Source organism: Camelina sativa, chromosome 4 (genome assembly GCF_000633955.1).
Source record: "Camelina sativa cultivar DH55 chromosome 4, Cs, whole genome shotgun sequence".
NCBI lineage: Eukaryota > Viridiplantae > Streptophyta > Magnoliopsida > Brassicales > Brassicaceae > Camelina > Camelina sativa.
In genome coordinates this window covers 1,790,459-1,812,723 of record NC_025688.1, presented here as the reverse complement: position 1 = coordinate 1,812,723, position 22,265 = coordinate 1,790,459, and the positions used below count along the sequence as shown (strand labels likewise).

The 22,265-nt window shown below is 32.3% G+C and overlaps 2 protein-coding genes, 1 long non-coding RNA gene and 1 pseudogene across 4 annotated transcripts; 2 read left to right on the top strand and 2 right to left on the bottom strand.

Moving 5' to 3' along the window:
* Positions 1,306-2,621, top strand: LOC104783453 (annotated as a pseudogene).
* LOC104779554 (protein indeterminate-domain 4, chloroplastic) lies at positions 4,441-7,866 on the top strand. Of its 2 annotated transcripts, none has more exons than XM_010503922.2 (4): positions 4,441-4,544; positions 4,808-5,035; positions 5,364-5,760; positions 6,734-7,866. In XM_010503922.2, exons 2-4 carry the CDS (start codon positions 4,843-4,845, stop codon positions 7,686-7,688), a joined length of 1,545 nt encoding a protein of 514 aa, XP_010502224.1. In that variant the 5' UTR covers positions 4,441-4,544; positions 4,808-4,842; the 3' UTR covers positions 7,689-7,866. The 2 variants fall into 2 exon arrangements, with proteins under 2 accessions (XP_010502224.1, XP_010502225.1); XM_010503923.2 differs by lacking the exon at positions 4,441-4,544 and adding an exon at positions 4,545-4,599.
* On the bottom strand, positions 13,506-14,593 carry LOC109132615. Its single transcript, XR_002037627.1, has 2 exons — positions 14,148-14,593; positions 13,506-13,737 (listed from the first exon to the last, which is right to left on the bottom strand). It is a non-coding gene; the product is annotated as an uncharacterized LOC109132615 (long non-coding RNA).
* Positions 14,888-18,846, bottom strand: LOC104779552 (protein indeterminate-domain 5, chloroplastic-like). Its single transcript, XM_010503918.2, has 3 exons — positions 18,563-18,846; positions 17,902-18,298; positions 14,888-16,323 (listed from the first exon to the last, which is right to left on the bottom strand). The coding sequence occupies exons 1-3, from the start codon at positions 18,744-18,746 to the stop codon at positions 15,090-15,092; spliced, it is 1,815 nt and encodes a 604-aa protein (XP_010502220.1). The 5' UTR covers positions 18,747-18,846; the 3' UTR covers positions 14,888-15,089.

The following is a 22,265-nucleotide window of genomic DNA, read 5'->3' as shown; positions in this document are numbered from 1 at the left end:
GGTAAGTATTTAAAGCCTCCCGGACGTAACAAACCGACCATCGGATATATGTGGGCTAGAACTAGACGTGGGGCCCACTGAGGAAGGTGGGCCCATGGAGTGGGAGTGGACATGGGGCAAGGTGGCAGTCCTGGCATTCCAGACACAAAGACTACATCATGGTGTGTCAAAGATACTTCCACGAATATATTGAAAAATTTAACATTAGTTACTATTAAAAGATTTTATGACGTTAGAAAAGGGTCTTTAGTTTCATTGGTTGTTGGAGCAAGCCATTTTGAGATAGTTAAAAGACGTGAACATATTCTCTCTACACATGAGGAGGGCAGAGCCGAGGTTCTCTCTATGGTGGAGGAGGTTGGACGCAAGGTTATCTTCCCAAGAGAGGAAGATGGAGGAGGTTGGATGCAAGGTTATCTCCCCAAGGGAGGAAGGTGGAGCCAAGGCCCTCTCCATAGTGGAGGAGGTTGGACGCTATGTTCTCTCCATAAGGAAGGAGGGCGAAGCCGAAGTTCTCTCCATGATTGGTCATACACTATTGTGATGTTACATCATTGATTAGTATACTATGTAATATATTTTTTATTCGAAATATTTTTTGAGCCAATAATTTTAATAATTAAAAAACTATGCAAAAGTGAAAGTAAAAAAAAATATGTAATAGTTGACTTAATGTGTTCATACAGACATTTTTTAGATTGTGGTAAAGAATATATTTGTAATATACTGTATATTTAGTTGTAAAAAAATACGCTTTTAATAGTAACATAAAAAAAAGATTTGTAAATGAATATAAATCCGTATATTATAGCAAAAATAAAACTTATAAATAACTTTATTTATAATATTTTTAACCCGCATATTGGACGGGTTCTTATCTAGTATATATAAAAAAAAAGTTAGTACCAAAAAGTATAGTCATTTAGTTCCCTTTCGACTCGTTTAGGCCGCCCAACTGATAGATGACTTAAACAAAACTAAATATAAAGAAAGTGTAAGGTTATTATTATGTGAAAAAATATTGGATTCTCTTATTTATCTTTTTTAATTAACCAATCGAAATACAGCAATATGCCTGTCATATCATATTTAAAAAATAAATCAAAAATTAAAAAAAAAAACAAAATAAATTAAGAAAACAAATAGATTGATTGGTTGACCAGACAATTAAACAGAATTATATGTTGACCTAATCGCTGAAATAAGGAAGTGTTTTAGAAGGAGAACGCAAGACATATATTGTTTATGAATTCGGCGGCCATTCAATTCAATTCACGAAAGTAAGAACAATCAAACATGAAATCGATGGAGGAGACTCAAAAACTCCCTACGATCAATCAAGTTGCTTCGTCCACAAGAAAAGGAATGAGACGAAGAAGAAGAGAGCTTGAGAAAATTCATATACCTAACGATATCGTCGAAGATATCATGATAAGGCTTCCGGTGAAATCGCTCATGAGATTCCAAGCTGTGTCAAAACACTGGAGATCTCTGATCACGTCCAAAGATTTCAGAGAAAGATACATGGATCTAGGGCAAAGCAAAGAGTGCAAACTTCTTATTGTCTCTGATTATGTTGAAGATTATGCGGCACGGGAAGCCAATTTCTCTTTAAAAACAGTTGCCTTGGGGACGACGCCAGCTTCTGCGGTAGATGAAACGGCTTTGAAATTTGAAATAGGTACACGGAAACTCTTATATCCCAGAGCTGCGATGGCCTTGTCTGTTTATACGACAAAAACATAGCAGTAAAAGTGGTGAATCCGGCCACAAAAATGTATATAGAACTCCCCTTATCGAGAATTCAACAGATTTTTATGAACAAACATGATCCGGATTCATCAGTTCAAGATCCACATCATGTTAAATATCCGGGACTGTCATTTTCTCAGTTTGGGTTTGGGAAAGACAACTCTACGGGAAGATATAAACTAGTATGGCTATATAATACTTTCCCGTTTTTTACTACTACGTGTGAGGTTTTGGATTTAGAAGTAAGAAAATGGAGGTTCGTGGATACTATTAGTCTTGATCATCATAATATCATGAATAATAATCTGTCCAATGATCAGGGGCCAGTTTTTGCAAACGGATCACTCTACTGGTTCACGGGAGATCAAGATGGGCATCCAACACAAAATACTAAACTCATTGTTTTTGATATTCACACAGAGATGTTTCAAGTTATCCCAACCCCACGTTTTATTACCGATAACGCTCGTGGTGACTACATTGGTTTATGCAATCTCCATGGTCGTCTCTGCATCTCTGAGTTGAAGAGTGGTAAGTATGATGAGAAGCAAGAATTTTGGTGGACGGTTGATGAGAAGCAAGACTTTTGGTGGAGGGTTAAAGATAACACATGGGAGAAGATATTCTCCGTTCACTTGCCTTCCACTTACACTTTGTTTGGTATTAATTTTGGGAAACTTCTCACACCTCTGGCCATTTGTAGGGACACCAATAAGGTCATCCTCTCACTTCGCGGTGAAGATAACCTCGTTGCTCTCGATCTTAATCCTCACTCTACAGGTTATCATTTATATTTGTCTTGTTACAATGGCTTAGCTATTCCTTATTTTCCAAGTTTATCTCTTCATTCTATTGAAAAAGAGACGTAAGTAGTTCTTCATTTGTTGGACTAATCCGATAACGATGTGTATCAATTAATAAAATTACCAATTCTCGGAGTGGCAGAAACAGAGTTGTTATTGAGTCTCTTGATCTTGGTGTGACGATTCTAAATTTATTTGGTTCATCTAGCTCGATTTCTTGTTGGTTTAATTTTCTAGTGGGCTGGCCCAGAGAGATTGAAAAGCTCTTAAAGAGAGATTGGAATTAATGGTTTGAATCTCTTTGGTATTTGGCAAGCAGCTAGCAACTTTTTTAAAGGTTTGGTTCAAATGTTTTACATTGGATTTTTCTAAGGTTAAACAATTGAAAGATATTGAACCAAAATTAAACAAATTCAAATGTTTTTCATACAAGAATCTAACAATTTTTTAAAAAGGTCTATATGATAGATGTATCATGTGTATTATTATATGATATGTTATATAATTAACGATTTTATTAGATAAATAAAATAAAAAAGTTAGTACAACAAAACCTAATCAAAGTTAAATGAAGAGAAAACGAGGGTTTTGTCTTAAAGCTCACCAGAAAGATACGAATGAGAAAAAGGTGGTACCCACAGCACACCCCCGCATGTGGACACATTTCACCGTTTTAACAGTGACACCCAAACCGTAACCATCCTTCTTAATTGTTGTGTAAAATTTTTAATTTTATACGAAAAGTAGCTTTTTAATTATATAAAAGATAAAATAAAATGACAGACACAGAGAGAAAGAGGGGACCTTATAGACATACTTTTCAAGATCATATATGGCTTATTTAAAAAAGGAAGAAGAACACAAAACAGTAGAGAGAGAAAGAGCGAGAGAGAGAGAGAGATAGGGCTTTGAGGTTTGTGTTTGTATTATACTACATATGTATATAGGAATAGTGTCTTCTTCTTCATCATCTTCTATATCATCATCATGCATCATCTTCTTCTTGGTTCTTTTCTCTAGCTTCGATTTATAGCTTTTTAATTTGACTACTACTTTTTTTTCTTCTTCTTGGTTTCTTTCTCTTGATCTCAGGTACACACAAAAAAAGTTAAACCAAACTCTTCTTCTTTACAAACTAAAAACAAAAGTATAAACTCTTAATTTGTTTTTCTTTGTTTATATATGTCTTCTAGTGAATTGTTTTTATAAAAAAATTTCTTCATGTCGTCAATCTCTATGGATTCTTCCTGTTCTTATAATTCCTCCCTTCGTTTTCTTCTGAAATTATAATTTGATATCTTTCACTATCTGTTTTTTTTAATTAATAACTCTTTTTGTCTTATGGATTATTTGTAGATTATTCTTTTCCACGCAAAGAAGAAGATCTAAAGATGTCGTCATCATCATATAACACTAGCGTTATTCCTTCATCATCATCCTCTGCTCAGCCGTTCTTCATCACCAGCTCAGGCGCCGGAGATAACGACTTCAACCGGAAAGATACTTTTATGTCGTCAATGATTCAACAACCTAACTCCTCAGCTCCACCACCCAAGAAACGAAGAAACCAACCCGGAAACCCAAGCAAGTACCTCTTACATATAATTCTTTATATATATTTATCACTAAGAATCACACTATAAGCTTTAAGATAAAACATAACAAAACAAAACAAGAACCCTAATCTAATGCTATTTTCTTTGTAAATATAGTATCAAGATTTTATTTACAGCGACAGGCCATTAGATCATATATATACGTATATATGTGATCTTTTTCTTTCTTTCTATATGTACATGTAATTGTAATCGTGTGTATAATCTTTTTTCGATTTAGGCATCACCGATTAACATTTTGGGTCGTCTGATTGGTGAATAANATCATGCATCATCTTCTTCTTGGTTCTTTTCTCTAGCTTCAATTTATAGCTTTTTAATTTGACTACTCTTTTTTTTTTTCTTCTTCTTGGTTTCTTTCTCTTGATCTCAGGTACACACAAACAAAGTTAAATCAAACTCTTCTTCTTTACAAACAAAAAACAAAAGTATAAACTCTTAATTTGTTTTTCTTTGTTTATATATGTCTTCTAGTGAATTGTTTTTATAAAAAAATTTCTTCATGTCGTCAATCGCTATGGATTCTTCCTGTTCTTATAATTCCTCCCTTCGTTTTCTTCTGAAATTATAATTTGATTTCTTTCACTATCTCTCTTTTTTTTTAATAACTCTTTTTGTCTTATGGATTATTTGTAGATTATTCTTTTCCACGCAAAGAAGAAGATCTAAAGATGTCGTCATCATCATATAACACTAGCGTTATTCCTTCATCATCATCCTCTGCTCAGCCGTTCTTCATCACCAGCTCAGGCGCCGGAGATAACGACTTCAACCGGAAAGATACTTTTATGTCGTCAATGATTCAACAACCTAACTCCTCAGCTCCACCACCCAAGAAACGAAGAAACCAACCCGGAAACCCAAGCAAGTACCTCTTACATATAATTCTTTATATATATTTATCACTAAGAATCACACTATAAGCTTTAAGATAAAACATAACAAAACAAAACAAGAACCCTAATCTAATGCTATTTTCTTTGTAAATATAGTATCAAGATTTTATTTACAGCGACAGGCCATTAGATCATATATATACGTATATATGTGATCTTTTTCTTTCTTTCTATATGTACATGTAATTGTAATCGTGTGTATAATCTTTTTTCGATTTAGGCATCACCGATTAACATTTTGGGTCGTCTGATTGGTGAATAAATTTTATTCATTTAAGTTTTAATAATTGAAACAGATCCTGATGCGGAAGTGGTAGCATTATCTCCGAAGACACTAATGGCTACAAACAGATTCATATGCGATGTATGCAACAAAGGGTTTCAAAGAGAACAAAATCTACAGCTTCACCGAAGAGGACACAATCTCCCATGGAAGCTGAAACAGAAGTCAACCAAAGAAGTGAAGAGGAAAGTATATCTTTGTCCGGAGCCCACGTGCGTTCACCATGACCCGTCACGTGCTCTCGGAGACCTCACCGGAATCAAGAAGCATTATTACCGTAAACATGGCGAAAAGAAGTGGAAATGCGAGAAATGTTCTAAGCGTTACGCTGTTCAATCTGATTGGAAGGCTCACTCTAAGACTTGTGGTACTAAAGAGTATCGATGTGACTGTGGTACCATCTTCTCTAGGTAACTAATCTCTATCCATTTCATTAAATTAATTTGTTCGTATTTGGTTTAAGTAATGAAACGTATAATAAATGTGTCAGTATGTGTGGTATCTAGATATACGTACCCTCTTATCTTGGTAAAGTATAAAAATGGACCATCTATATTTTGTATTATATTAAAAAACTATTTTAAGTAAAATCTGAATTCAACACTGCATGTAAAACTTAGCTTATTTACTAATTTACATGAAGAATACCAAATATATATAATCATCTGTGACTGAAAGTTTGTATATTTGGCCACGATATTTGAACCTCGAGTACACCGCCTATAAAAATGTATATAGTGATCACTATGTACATAGGATCTATCAATGTATTTGTTTGGTTGTTGATGAGTAGTGAATAGAGAAAGACAGTGAATAGAAAGTAAGAAAATTTTAAAAGATGCTAAATTTGGTCACATGTATGAGTTGGATTTTGTTTTTCTATTTTCCACTTTTGTTTTCTTCTTCTTCACTTTGCAGGTTCCCCTTTTTACGAAACTCCTCTCCAATTTGTGGACCCTTTCTTATCTCTTTCTCTCTCTAGACATACATATGCATGCATACATCATATAGATACACACAAAAAAATTTGGTAAGAGTGCGTTACTTAAATTTATTACAGTGTTCTGGTGACATGACTTAATTGCTCTTCTAGGGTTTCTTTCTTTATTTTCATGGTTTGAGTAACATACGTTGTTGCAGAATGTGACTGACTTGTATTAACATTCCTGGGTTTTGCATTAAATGAAGAAGGTCTTTCACTAAATTAGCAATTGACTCGACCTCTATATTCTTCTATCATTCTCTCCTATATATGGTAGCCACAATAACTATAGCATTTATTATTTATGACTCACGGAATTATAGTTTTCATAAAGTATATGAATTATATAATAACTTTAATATCAACCGTTGTCTTATTTACATTTTCTTTCTTTCTTGTAGACGTGATAGTTACATCACGCATAGGGCTTTCTGTGATGCATTGATACAAGAGACTGCAAGAAATCCTGCCGTGAGCTTTACGTCAATGGCAGCTGCTAGTAGCGGTGCTGGCTCTGGTGGAATTTACGGGAGACTTGGTGGTGCCAGCGCTCTCTCGCACCATCATATGAGTGGTCATCCAAGTTCTGGATTTTCCCCTCTCGCAGGTTACAATCTGAACATTGCATCTTCTGAAAATAGGAGAGACTTTGTTCCGCAATCATCAAACCCTAACTTCCTACTCCAATGCTCTTCGAGCCAAGGAATGTTAACTACGACACCAAACAACAATGATCAGAGTTTCATGAACCAGCACGGTCTGATACAGTTTGATCCGGTCGACAACATCAACCTCAAGAGTAGCAGTACCAACAACAGCTTCTTCAACCTCGGATTCTTTCAAGAAAACACCAAGAACTCGGAGACTAGTCTTCCTTCTCTCTATAGCACCGACGTTCTTGTTCAACACCGTGAAGAAAACTTGAACGCGGGTTCTAACGTGTCAGCCACGGCACTTCTTCAGAAAGCCACACAAATGGGTTCAGTCACAAGCAACGATTCTGCTTTGTTCAGAGGCTTAGCATCTTCGTCTAATCCATCAAGTGTAATCGGTAATCACTTTGGTGGAGGACAAATTCTGGAGAATGATAACGGAAACCTTCAAGGTCTTATGAACTCATTAGCGGCCGTTAATGGCGGCAGCAGTGGATCCGGAGGCAATATCTTCGACGTCCATTTTGGAAACAATGGAAATATGAGCGGCTCAGATAAGTTAACGTTAGATTTTCTTGGAGTTGGAGGAATGGTGAGAAATGTGAATCGCGGCGGCGGTGGTGGTGGCAGTAGTCGTGGCGGAGTTTCTTTGGATGGTGAAGCGAAATTTCCCGAGCAAAATCATCCATTTGGAAGAGGTTGATAATATCTTATTATATCGTATAACTTAATTAGGTGATAATTTTGGTATCTTTGTTGTTGTCTTCATAATCAATATATGATACAGTATATCTTTTGTGAGCTTTTTAGGTTTGGGTTTGGTTTTAGAGTCTGTCTTTTATATAATAAAAAGAATTAATGTAAGTTTGCTATTTTATTAACTTACTACAGAGTCCACTATGAATTTATGGGGTGTTGAACATAATCTGAATGGAGAGAACGGATTAGACGAAATGATTAAAGAATGAAATGCGGTTGAATTCATGAATAGAAAATGGTAGAAACTTGGGATCACACTTCTCGGTTTAGAAAAAAATTCCACACCAATCTGACCGTATACATCACAATTTAGTGAAAGCAAAATCTTCACGAAAACTTCAAAAAGACAATATATGCCGTGTTTTCAAAAGACCTACTCGTATACGGGATGTTACAAAATGATTTGAGCTTCAATCCATGTTTTGCTAGTTTCACTAAAATCATAACTTCAATACGTCTATTGTGGTTCCTATAACTACCTGAAATATTTTCTCGTTTTGAACTTTCCAAATACTATAAAATCTTAAGGAATGTCTCTGCCTCTTGTTCTGATCCGTCGTGCTTCGGTTAACACTTGACACCATAATATGAAATCCATGTCCTCATACAGTGACGAAACTAGAAAATTTTTGTATATGGGTCAAAAATAAAATTTAATATAACATCGTGAGAATCAATCAGGAGATCAACCGTGATTAATCGTCACCCGCTCTGCCCCAAACGAGACAAAAGAGATCTCCGCTCAACCGGCTGGTACATACCATACATGATGTCCGGTCTGAATTCTTTTTTTTCTTTTTTAAATGTACATTTTTCTGCCTACATAAAGGAAATTAAAACACCCACTTGAATATATATTTTTATTCGGGGGACACAAAATTATCTTAATTGAAAAGTATATAAATGCATAGGTACCATGTTGATACTAAATTTAATTCATAAACTAAATTACACATCCCACGTTGCACATGCGAATATACATGAGCATATTTGAAGACAATAATAAGCCAATCGTATCGGGTATATTCCAATACGAAGCATAGTCCAAACAGAAGCATCCAACGCCTTCATATTATTCAATATCATATCGCAATTAAATATCCAAACTATATACTATATAATAACTAAATAATTATATATTCTATATATTAGATTCACAAATATTAACAGATTGTTATTTAAGCTATACAGCGAATGTCAAAATCAAAGAAATATTTATGTTTGCATATTAACAAGGTGAAGCAAATTAAATACAGTAAAACCTCTATAAATTAATAATATTGAGACCATGAAAATCTATTAATTTATAGAGGTTTTAATTATTGATAAATTAATAATTAATAATTTATAGAAAGACTTTCCTAATCTAGTAAAAATATAATTTAAAATAAGATTTAATTATTATAAATAATATTTTTATAAAATCAATTACAAAAAAAATAACAATTATTATGTTTTGAAGATAACGCTTAAAAATGGTTATATAGTAAAAAAATTTAAAGAACTCTAAAAAAAATTAATGTGCATATATATACATATATTTAGATATTTTTATATAATTATTAATTTATACTATTGACGAGACCATATATTTACAAAGGATTTTCAAAAAAGTTATTATCTTATTATATTATCGAATTGTGTCCAAAATTACACTAGTTCCAACTTGGGACTGAAAAAATTTATTAATTTACAAAAATTATTAATTTATCGAGTATTAATTTATAGAGGTTATACTGTATAAAAGAATTTATTTTTCCTTATTGATATTTTAATGTGTTGACTAGATCATCCCTACTGATATCCTCCTACATAATTTTGTGGCTTATATTGCATTTTAGTAGATAGAACCCCTTTATTTATTAAATATTTAATTAAATATAATACATCATATGTTAATATAATTTATAGAGTATCATAAGGAAAAGAAGAACTAATTTTCAAAGCAATTGGTATACTTCAATGTATTTGGATTCATATGATTTTCAACGGAGTTCCATATATCCTCCTAAACCAACTTTAATAAGTTATTCGTATCAGCTACCACTTGTGGTTTGTGGACAGGTGACTTCGCAAAGTAAATAAACGTGTGCGTAGTTAAAAACCGTGATGATACCTAGGATTTTAGGGTGGTCTATACCGATTCCATTTTTCTCCTTTTTATGTTTGATTCCTGTAGCTTCGATGCTCGATGCGTGGTTGACATATATATCCTCTTTTCCATTTTGATTTCAGTCTATATGTACCCTCAGAGCCTCCACCGTGCTTTACGGGATCCAATTACTTTGTTTTTTCGTCTATATTAAGTGGACACGCAATATTTTTCGGAAAACAAACAATGTGATTCAGCGTTGGTTTTTTTTTATAGAAACTTTCTTATGGTTGAATTGTCCCACTTATTTTTGGAGGGTTCCTCCTGCTTCGAGACAGTTTATATAGCATAAGTCATCTAATAGTTCCATCCAAATTTTGGATACTGGCAAAGTTTTCTACAAGATAGATGTACAACTAAAAGAAAATATGGTTAATGAACTAATATAGAGCTAATATTACATACTTGATATGGACTCTTTTCACATATACATACAAACCTCTCAAAATATGCAAAGGTGTTGATGTGGTCATTGTGTCGATCGTCATCATTTAATTTGGTTATCCATGTATATCTTGTCGTATAAAATCAACATGTTTGTGAGTATCTAGTAGCCATGTTGATAGGTGAAATCATCACGTAAGTCAACATCCTTTCCATGTAACTCAGCTAATCTTTTTGTTACTATTTAATGTTCTTTGTTGGAATTCATGCCACGTTCTTGCGTACATTAGTGAGTTTCACTTGGTCTCGTTATATACCTCTCTATGGTTTGATTTAGCGGTCTTCGTTGCAAAATGTCTAACCAAGGAGGCAGGAAGGATATCGACAGTCGAAGTTATATTCTTTTCATTATCGAAATATTTTGGTGCTCTTTGGGACCTCTATCGTTCGATGATGAGGTTGTGAGTTCACTAACCGTGTTCAACCCTTTTTCGTTGGGTATCACGTTTGCGGGGGACAGTCTCATATAACCAAAGCATGAATTCGAGTTGCTCATTTTTTTATAATAGATGTCTCCACTTATCTTAGAAAAAAATCACTTATAGCACCACATGTAATAATTTAGCTTAAGTGAATCTTGTAGCATCATGTCTTGGTTTTATAGTTCGTTCTTTACAACGGTCTATAAGGTATTTGGGACAGATCCTAAAAATGTCTAAACATCTTGGATAAGGTCATCTTCTACTCATGCTCTCCAAATGCTACGTAAATTGGCCACGTTACCTGGTAGGCTGGTATAATGCATGGTAGATGGCTCCAAGAAGTCAAACTCACCCGTACTAATGATTTTTAGTCTATGATCAGGACTCGAAACATGTAACTTACTATTACTCTTACAGGGCTATTAAATATATTCGATGTAAAATAAATAAACCAAAGATACCTTTTGATGAAATGTGTGTGCATAGCCAAGATTCATACATCTTTTTATCAGAATATAGCTTGTGCATGTGCATCTCTAATTAATTAAGATAGTGCTATAATTAATTTATAGTAGACTATAAAAAAATAGTCGGCCACCTATTTCAGTATATGGGAGAAATACAAAAAACAAACAAATATATATTACCTAATATTAATCATTTGATAAATCAAGTCAAAGTTATTAATTATATATATATATATATATATATATATGTTTCATTACATGTAATTAGTTTTTTCTTAAAAGAACTTAACACTAAAGTTAAAGGCAGAATGTTGTTGACAATCCAAAGACATACAAACCTTCAGTCGTTTCGTTTCGTCCTTATCGTTACTTTCCCAACGTTGACTATCTATACGACTCAAAATCATATGAACTTTTGGAGTCTGTAAAAATTGGAATTTAATTTTTTTATCATGTTTTAGTATGTTTAGAGTGACAACGAAAATATTAATAGTGTGGATCAGTACATACGAGGATTTGATCTGTACAAACAGAAGTCTACCAATCTACCACAAGATCACCATTTCTTAATGATATAATCTAGGGTTTTCATAAAAAGTTTTTTTTTTTTAAATCTAGCTTTCTTTTTTGGAATACTAATATAAAACAAGTAACAATGATATATATATAATTTTTTTTGTTCTAAAAAGACCAATAATACATAAATTAAACATGTAAAGATGACATGTTACGGATCATAAAAAAAATGTTAAACGGTTTTCTTTTATAAATTAAACAAAATTTGTTTCGATAAAAAGTTGTTTACATGCACAATGCACATACAAATTTAAAAAACCAATTGAATCAGGTTCACGAAGTGGTAAGCACCGACAAGAGGATGATGCAAAATCAGTTTGGGTTTTTGCAATGGAACCAGCATTGAAGTATTTCTGATCCATTATATATATTTCGAAATATGTCTAAAGAATTCAAGGATTTAAAGACTATGCTTCAAAATTTATAAAGTATGCATCTAAAAACATTCATCGACATGTGGCAACATCATGTTATTAAAAAACACAAAAACTGTTTAACAATGGTATACAAGTTTTTTTATTGTTGACTATGAGTTTTTAGAATTTCAGTGAGCATTTTGATGAATACATACATTCTAGCTTAACCTAAAGGAAAAAAAGGAAACAAGTCCAAATCGATATGATAGATCTTCATTATTTTTTTTTCAAAACGTCTCTAGTGGGGTATATATGAATTACAACCATTAAAGAAAAAAAGAATACATCGATTATGTTTCTCCGGGAAGTTCTTCAACAGTGAAAAGATCTATCTAGTTTGCGAATCGGAGGAATTATATATATAAAGTTGATATGTGGATTTATATTAATTGAAATGGATAAGAAAAAAATAAAAGAGTAAAGCATGTGAATGACAGAGTTGTCGTTCATGTGAAAGATTGAAAAAAAATGGCCCGTGAAGAGATTGTCGAGAAAAGTTTGTGAATACTACAAAAAATGCTTGAGATTTCTTCTGCTTGTTCTTGGTCCACTTCATTATGGTAAAATCTTTAATTGGGCCATACAACATCAATTAATTAATAGATACATTGATGCTTATATATTCTATTTGATCAATCACACATTTGGATTCATTGGCTTATAACTTAACATCTACCAAAAAGAAGATATAAGTAAAGACTGTAAGACTAGTAAATTCTTTTTTTGTTTGTGTAAATTCAATCTGTAAAGGCATAAATTTAAGAATTTGAAGGTGATTTAATTAGTTAAGTAAATATAAACTGAATATAATTTTATTTTAAAGACTTTGATAAGATAAGTTCAATATATGATTGTTACTCGCTCCAGACAACAGCACTTTTCAATATAAAACTTCTTTTGATGGGTTTACAGTTACATACAGTATGTCTTAATATTGGTCATTTCATAAAACGCTTTAACGCAAGATATATGAATTTTGCCTCCAAGTAATTTTGGTGGTGAGCAAGCTTTTGCCAAAGATATATTAGTAAAACATATTCGGATTCTGCCGAAACATTCGATTAAATTCAACATTGTAACATCTGGTAAAGAGTGTTCCGTAAACACACTACAAATAAGACATCCGGATTGAAGATTCAGCTACTAAATAGTAAATGTGCATAGTCACAATGAATTATAACAAATTTACACTATCACTATATGCCACCACCCACCAAATTTTTTATTCTTGGCTACATTTTTCTCTAAGTGTGTTCAACTTGGATTGGGGTAAGAATCAAGTAATTAAGAAACAAGAGAATTATCTACATGGATTACTTAACAAGTAATTATACTCTTATTTAAAATAAGGTTATAAGGAAAACAATTTAAGAACAGTAAAATGAAAAGCAGGGGAAAATATATAAATAAGAAGATGAGAGAAGAGCTGTCTGTTTTTGGTGAGACAACGATATCATCTCTCCCTCTCGTTTCATGTCGATGGGCCTCCTTACTTCCATCACTTGCATATATGTCCCTACATTATATATATCATATTAGCTATTATTGTTATTCCCCCATATAAATTATTACGACAAAGACATTAAATTACTATTATTAATATTGTTATTTCAACAATTGTATAGATGTTGTCACAATAATGTAATGGGATGTTCACATTCGCACACCTATACACTAAATCTTTTCGCGAAAAAATATCCAAAACTAGCTAAGAATCCATGAAAATATCAACCAACATACACCGAACTGAAATATCAAATCCAAGTTCCATTAGAATCATTAGAATATGAAAGAGCCAAAAAAAAATCCAATCTAAACGAATATATATATTGAAAAATATTAGAAACTAAGATTTTAATTTTAAACAAAAGTATCAAAGATATATTCTAATAAAAACATGTTTCCAAACCAAAATCGAAGTTGTACCTTAGAGTTAATTTTTTGTTGAAGCTGTTTTTTTAACCGTAAATTACATCAATAATGAAGACGCGTGAATGAAACAGAGTTGTTTATTTTGGACCGTTAAATTAAAATATGATGGGGACAATCCTTTGAGGATATGGTAGGAACATGTTACATACAGAAACTATATATACAAATGCATATATATATATGCACATGTGACATGTATATGTATATATGTATCGAGATATTTAGAAAGGGGATCACAGGACAAACACTCGTGACATTGCCAGCTAGTGAAGATGACAAATGAAAAGAAATTAAAGAATAAAAAGGCATATAAAAGAAAATAAAAACAAAAAGACAAAGAAACTTAGCAAAGGCTGCTTGTACTCTCCAACTCATTGACTGCCCCATGCAATGATAAGACGATAAATGTGTCAGCCAAATACAAAAATCAAAAACATTTTTCTACCGAAAACAAAATTATTCACACCCAAGTTTTTTTATATATAGTTAAACCGTTGGTCTAGTGTTGTTTTAGTCTTTGACCCTATAAGAAATAATAGATACAAAAGAAGACTTAGCATTGACTCTACAAATAACTAGATCAATTGCTTATTTACTTTAAATCTATAAGCCAGAAATATATTGAATTACGAAAAGTATCTAACTTGTCACAAGAAACCAAATATTATGAACACCACGGATGTAATAATATAAATTTTTCTTCATTCTGAAAGCATAAATTATAACTCTGAAAATATTTTTTTTCAGGAGGGAATTCACTTATATAAACTATGAAAGACAAAATCTTTTACAAAAAAGAAAAAAAAAAGAACTGAGAGTTTAGATAAATTGCAACTAAAATTTAATTACTTCAAATGGGGTTTTGATGACGACATGCATACCTGAAAGATATAGCATGTACTTTGATGAATTAAAAAACCTTTATAAAATTTTCCCTTAGAAACTCGCATGATGGATTCCATAAGGTGGTGAAGTACTTGCCGGACCACCACCGGTATTCACATTCATGCTGCTTCTATCGGCGGAATCCGACGACGAGCCAACTCTTTCTCTACTATTTCCATGTTGTTGTTGTTGCTGCTGTTGTTGTTGTTGTTGTTGCTGCTGCTGTTGAAACCCTCCGCTTCCACTCATGCTTCTTACGATCTGTCCAACTCCAAGAAAGTCTCTAGTCATGCTCTGTTTATCAGTGCTTAACCCTTTGTTTCCTCCTCCGTATGAACCAAAAGGAGAGTCTACTCCGTTAACGCTTCCTGTCGCGCCGGGGTTAGAGAAAGAGTTCATCAAATCCTGAAGATTACTCTCGTTTTCTCCATACATGCCACTCCCAAAGCTTCTTAGGATCGATGAGGCATTGTTATTGTTGTTGTTGTTGTTGCTTCCGTTGTTGTTGTTGTTGCTTGAGGTTGAACCCATTTGAGCAGCTTTCTGAAGAAGGGCAGTTGCTGACATGTGAGGTGTTGAATTTGGATTTTGCATTGATGAACTAAAGAGTGAAGGGACTGATCCTGAGCTGATTCTATCCGCAGAACTCATCAGATTGTTAGGGAAGAGACCAGTGCTTCCTTCTCCTCCTCCTCCAACTGCATTTTCTCCATCATAATGGTTTGACATCATAAGATTACCCGAAGAAACAGCAGCAGCGGCGGGAGCATTAGGGTTGCTTGTTGCAGAAGTAACTCCGTTGTTTCCAGAGAGGAAGCTGAGATTGAAGAGATTGGAGGAAGCAGGGTTATGGTTATCATGTGAGAACTGCATCAGATTCTGTTGAAAACTCATCGGTGATGGCTTGATGTTATTGTTCGCAGCCAAGAACCCTTGTTGGTGATGATGATGATGGTGGTCTTGTTGATCATGAAAGCTAGGGTTTTGCTCTTGCATGAAGTAGCCTGAAGCATTTGCAGCAATGAGATCAGAGGAAGAGCGTGATGCGGTTCCTCCTCCGCCGCTTCCAAGACGGAGAACGTCGCTGGACTGGTGATCAAGATTCTGTGGGGCCCCCATGTGAGAGAAACCAAGGATCATGCTTGACGTGTTGTTGTTGGAGTTGTTGGTGTTTTGTCCGTACGGGAAGTGATGACTTGGCAAAGAAGTCAAAGAAGTTGGGTGTCTCGCACTCTCTTGAGCCAACGCGTCACAGAAAGCTCTATGCGTGATGAAACTGTCTCGCCTGTGACACAAAATTAAAATTAAAAAAAAAAAAAAATCACAATGGAATCTATTGGATCGTCAGATATATCTCTATTCTCTACATATTAAATGATGAAATAAAAGACATATTTTGGGAAAAGTGAAAAAAAAAATACTTGTAAGCAGAGAGAGAGACTCATCATGTCACGTAGCTACAAATAGATTCGCGTGTAATTATGGGATCTTGAAAAGTAGATAGATAGCTAAAAAGTCACTCTACTACTCTATTATACACCCTATTATTTTCCACCTATGTAAACTCTCTTAACAGCTTACACATTCACATGTATGATATGCATATAATGAATTTGCACGCATATACACAAATAGGAGTACAATGTTGTGTCACATTTCAACTTGATGATGTATTTGTCTATATGACAACAATGGGTACGACCAAATCTATAGTTCTATCAATTATTTGCAATAATTAATAAACATAAACATTATTAATAAACTCCGCAAAACTATTATACATATAAGATACTCTTTTCATTTCGAACTAGTACAATTTATGTATGTTTGTACCTGATGTATCTATAATAAAAAAAGGGTATTCAACTAATTTCAAAGGTAGGTGGGAAAAGTTAAGTTTTCACACTAATGTATAGAGAATGATTGTCAAATGAATATCTGACTTTGTCTAATTCAAGATCCTGTAATGTAAGTTCAATAAATGCAAGTTGAGCATGTATTCAATGAACTACTTGTATTATTATATAAATGCTGAAAGAACTACTAATATATGTATCTACGCCACCATATTTTTATTTCCTCATTCCATTTATAGAACGCCCTCTAAATGCACGCACACACACAAACACAGCAATGCCAGCCAAGACTGAAAAAACAAACTCTATTCGAAATAATTATTTAGTACATTAGTTATCACTTCTATGCAAATTTATGCAAAATGTGTAGAGTAGTGAACCAAAATAATATGTGGTGTGTAAGGCTATGGCGCAGAGTACAAACGAATCATATGAAATAATTATATGTTTTCGTAAAATTTTGCACATAAGAGAACAAACACTGTAACAACAACCTCTCTAGATATTATATAGTTTAGCAGCACGTGAATTGCCCATATAGTATAAGTATAATTTCATATCTAAGTAAAAAAAAAAATAATATAAATTTATTTTTATGACATAAAATAGGGCGGTGTTTCCAAGGCAAAAGAATATTAAAAAAAAAACTGAAATCAAAATTGGTCCTCTTTGGTTTTGAGTTTCTGCTAGAAAGCATCTATTTGAAATATGGCAGTTTCAGTGTCATATATAGATATGGCTATATACACATACACATTCACATTCACGTGTGTTCGTGTATCATTTTTTTTTTAAATAAATTATTTTTGAATATAAAGGAAAAATAAAGTTGCATTTACTGCACGAAAGAAAGCGATAAGAGCATCGAAGACTTCGAGGCGAAACAGAAAGTGAACTTAAAAAAACCCTAATCCATGAAGAATGACTCACGGACACATATTCACACACATATCACTCGAAAAGATTAAATTATAATTTAAAGAGTTTTAAAGATTTGGAATACTTACCGAGAGAAGAGTGTACCACAGTCACAACGATACTCTTTGGTACCACAAGTCTTGGAGTGAGCTTTCCAATCAGACTGAACAGCGTAACGCTTAGAGCATTTATCGCATTTCCACTTCTTTTCACCGTGTTTACGGTAGTAATGTTTCTTGATTCCGGTGAGGTCTCCGAGAGCACGTGACGGGTCATGGTGAACGCACGAGGGCTCCGGACAAAGATACACTTTCCTCTTCACTTCTTTGGTCGATTTCTGTTTGAGTTTCCATGGAAGATTGTGTCCTCTTCTGTGAAGTTGTAGATTCTGTTCTCTTTGAAAACCTTTGTTGCATACTTCACATATGAATCTGTTTGTAGCCATTAGTGTCTTTGGAGATAAAGCTATCACTTCCGCATCGGAATCTAATCAAGAGAAAAATTATTGATTAAATTTTATATTGCATGGAAGTTAAATTGATTGAAATCTGAAATTTTAAAAATCAAGTACTAGGGTTTGCTAATTTGCGTACTTCAAGATTTGAAAATTTGGAAAAAGGGAGAATAAAAAAAAAAGGACATGAAAAAGGGATTTCTCTTTTGCACCAATCAATAAGCTTTTTAAAAAATGATCATATGGTTTTATAAAATCAAGATTAAAAGATGGCAATTAAGAGGTGATTAACTTACTTGGAGTTCTTGGTTGGTTTCTCTTCTTTTTCTGCGGTGGAGCTTCAAGCGGTGGCTGTGGTGGCTGGTGGTGAGGAGGAGGAGGAGGTGGAGCTGCGGCGGAGGAATTAGGAGGAAGAAGGTGAGATTGATCATCTTGTCGGACTCCAAAGAAGGAAGCAGCGGAGGATGAAGAAGCAGCCATGGATTCTTCTGTGTTCTATGTGATGGTGAGAGAGAAAAGAAGAAAAAAAAAGAGAAATAAAATGAAATTAGAGAGATGAAACTCTTTAACATTAAATTCTTTTTTGACTTCCACTGATATCTTATCTCAATAAAGCCCTAAAAATGGGATATTCCAGATTTTTAATTATTTTTTTATACTTTTATAAAAATGAAAAAACATTGAAATTCTTGTGAGGTAATAGAAGAGAGAAGTTGAAAGTGACAGGTGAAAAAGATTGCTAGGCTAGTAAGTAAAAAAAAAAGTAACTCATCTACCCAATTTTATAGCCTAGAATGTTAAAAGTTCATATTCAGTTTTTAAAAAATAACCACACTGAATTTAAATCTACCTTGATTAGTTTGGTATAGTTATAATTTAATATGTGATACATAGGATACTAAAAAACTCTATTTCGTGTATTTATTATATGAAATATTTTGGTTTGTTACGCATTTGAATAAATTATTATATACAATTTGGGTGTTGCCTGTAGACACTAACACATATACAGAGCAATTAATTATTTCTATATCATATATTTTCTAAATATGTTTATTAGTCTTTAGAGAAAGAAAAAAAAAAGAAACTATGAGAGCTACAGAGGTCGGTGGACCCAATCCATTTGCCACAAAACGACAGTGGATGGTGCGTGAGACAACCCTCAACAGCTCCTCTCTCTCGCTAACATATGCGAATAATATATTTCCAAGTTTTCTTTGGATCTAAAAGGTTTTAGGAAACGATTACCATAGTGTAATATGACATTAAAATGATGTAGAATAAGATTTTTGATATAACATAAAATTTGTATACGATAATTGCTCTCATAAGAAAAGTTTAGCATCGCGATGTCACCTATATAAATATAATTTGGTTTTATATGTATATCTTAAGGAACTGAAAATGTTCTTTTTGTTAAAGAGATATGTGAAATGTTGGAATTGGTGCCTACATGAGAGTTAACTAATTTAAAACGTTCGACCATATGATATGTCATAAGACAAATATCCAAATATTGTAAGGAATAAAAATCTATTTGAGTTTCAAATAAATTAGGGGTAATAAAACTAAGTGACTATACTAGAAAAAATTTACTAACTTCTAAAAAGGTCTGCCTTATGTTTCCAGAAAATAAAATAAAAGCACAGAAATATAAATTTTAAATTATAAAACTAACACTGATGTGATTTTTTGATTCGATAATTATCTCATGAATTTTTCTTTTGAAAATGTATGTTATATATATATATATATATTTGTATGTATATATGGAGACATATTTCCTGAATTGTCAAAAGATAATCCACAAAGCATCAAATGTTTTTCTTAAATTGTTAACAAAATACAATTATTTGTCACAATCGTCATCATCATCTCATATGGGTCTCTTTTTTTTTGGTTTTATAAAGTTCCTATCATATCATACATAAAATATGAATATATGTGTATGTATGTCTCATGTCTGTCTGTGTGTCATGGAAGATTGAATGTGGAAAGTAATAATATTCCAAAGATAAAAGAAGACAAAAAGAAGAATGATTGTATATATTTTTCATGTATGTGGTAAAGTAAAAACCAAAAAGGATACTCCAATTTTTTTAACTATATTTCGTCGTCGCTTCCCATATTCAAGCAATTAGTTATAAATAAAATAAAATAAATCTATTATAATTCCCCAAAATGATAGATCCCTCCATCTTTTATTCATTCAACTGAAGTATCAAAAACAACTAGTTTATATATCTATGTATTCAGTCATGATCTCCAATGAACGAGATCAATAAAATCAACCCATTTCTGTATGGGTCTTTGTTAACGTGAGCATGAGTTATATATTAAACTTGTTTAGTAAATCACCAAAATATAATACAAGACAAATACGATGTGATTGTTTTTATATGCATATTATTAGTTTTGTTGTGCTAAGAATTTTGAGGAAAAGGAATATAATTGCCATTCCCAATAACAATGACACTTGAACCATATCCTTTCCTCTCACATACAATTCGAATAGAAATTTCTATCAAATCAACAGTAAGTAACACTGTAATAGTATATAAATAATTAAATATAGATATATAACCAGAGCTATATATATTTTAAGATAGGAAAAACTTCACCTCTTTTAGCTCGTCGAGTTTGAGGTCAATTTTTGAAGTGTTCCTTTCAGTTTCTTCTTTCTCAATATGCAATAGAGGGCCATCTATATACATAAAAATATATAAAAACACATAGTAATGTATACATAAATGGGTTAAGTGTAAATTCAAGGAGAGTTAATGCAGTTTGCAAAATCATTAACTACTTTAATTAATGTCTTTCAAAAGTTTTCAAATTATTGACTAAATTGCAGGTGAGACTAAAGTTGATAGAGTTATTTTTAAAATTACTTAAAAAAAACTAAGTATTCGTTATTTCACTATTTACCATTGTAACCTCACCTGTGAGGACAAAAAAAAATGAAATAATCACAAAATAAGTCCTTTAATTTTGATACAATCAATTATTTTAAATTTTAAATATAACTCTTAATTTTGTATTTCGATGAGAAAAAAAAAACTTTTAATTTTGTCTTCTTAACAAAATCACCCTCTCATGTATCAAGTCGTCTAACGACTAGATAATCATATAGCCATAAGTTATCAAAATTTCTGTTTACCACTTAAAACAATAATTTAAATATAATTTTACAATTGTGTTGATGTTAATTACATTACATATATATACAAAATGTTAATAGGGTTTAAATAAAAAAATAAAGGATTGTAAAATGACTCAAATTAAAGCAAAGGACATTATGATACATTTTTAAAAAAATTCTATGGACATTTTTGTCAGTTTTAAGTTATTTTTTGGATTTTTTATGTGTAATGACTTTTGAAAGTTTTTATTGACTATTAAGTAAAATACTTTTCCGCATGTATTTCATAGCAAGACCAGAAATCTTTCACAGCTATCTTATATACAACTAGATAAGGCCCGCGTTATTATACGGGTAAAAATTAAAAAAGAAATATTGAGAATAATTAAGTAGTAATATACATGTTTTTAGATTTTATCTTGTAACATTTTAATATTGAATATGAACCTTTCATATTTCATTTTAATACTCCCTCAGTTCCATTATATAAGAGTTTTAATACTTTTTTTGTTCTATTTTATAATAATTTCTCAAATTTCTATGTATAATTTTTATTAATATAACAATTTATGACTATTTAAACTATGCAGTATATTTTTCTATTGGTTGAAGTTTGATAAATGACATAATATTTATTGTTTATTAATCTTTGTATTTTTACCCAAAAACTCTTATAGGACAGGGAGTGCCATTTAAATATCTATATCATCATAATTAACCATATTTTAAGTTTAATTATACATTTCATCTTATACATACAACTAAATATTTTATATCAAACAGAATTAATACATCATATCAAACCTATACCTTAGTAAGAATTGAAAATACAAATAAAAATTTAAAAAATATAATTC

What these genes read in the sequence shown, in the direction of transcription:
- LOC104779554 (XM_010503922.2), top strand. Translation starts at nt 4,843, where the DNA reads ATGTCGTCATCATCATATAACACTAGCGTTATTCCTTCATCATCATCC. An exon ending in AAACCAACCCGGAAACCCAA is followed by an intron (nt 5,036 to 5,363) that starts GCAAGTACCTCT and finishes TAATTGAAACAG; the next exon opens with ATCCTGATGCGGAAGTGGTA. An exon ending in TGTGGTACCATCTTCTCTAG is followed by an intron (nt 5,761 to 6,733) that starts GTAACTAATCTC and finishes TCTTTCTTGTAG; the next exon opens with ACGTGATAGTTACATCACGC.
- LOC104779552 (XM_010503918.2), bottom strand. Translation starts at nt 18,746, where the DNA reads ATGGCTGCTTCTTCATCCTCCGCTGCTTCCTTCTTTGGAGTCCGACAA. An exon ending in AAACCAACCAAGAACTCCAA is followed by an intron (nt 18,299 to 18,562) that starts GTAAGTTAATCA and finishes TCTCTTGATTAG; the next exon opens with ATTCCGATGCGGAAGTGATA. An exon ending in TGTGGTACACTCTTCTCTCG is followed by an intron (nt 16,324 to 17,901) that starts GTAAGTATTCCA and finishes TTTGTGTCACAG; the next exon opens with GCGAGACAGTTTCATCACGC.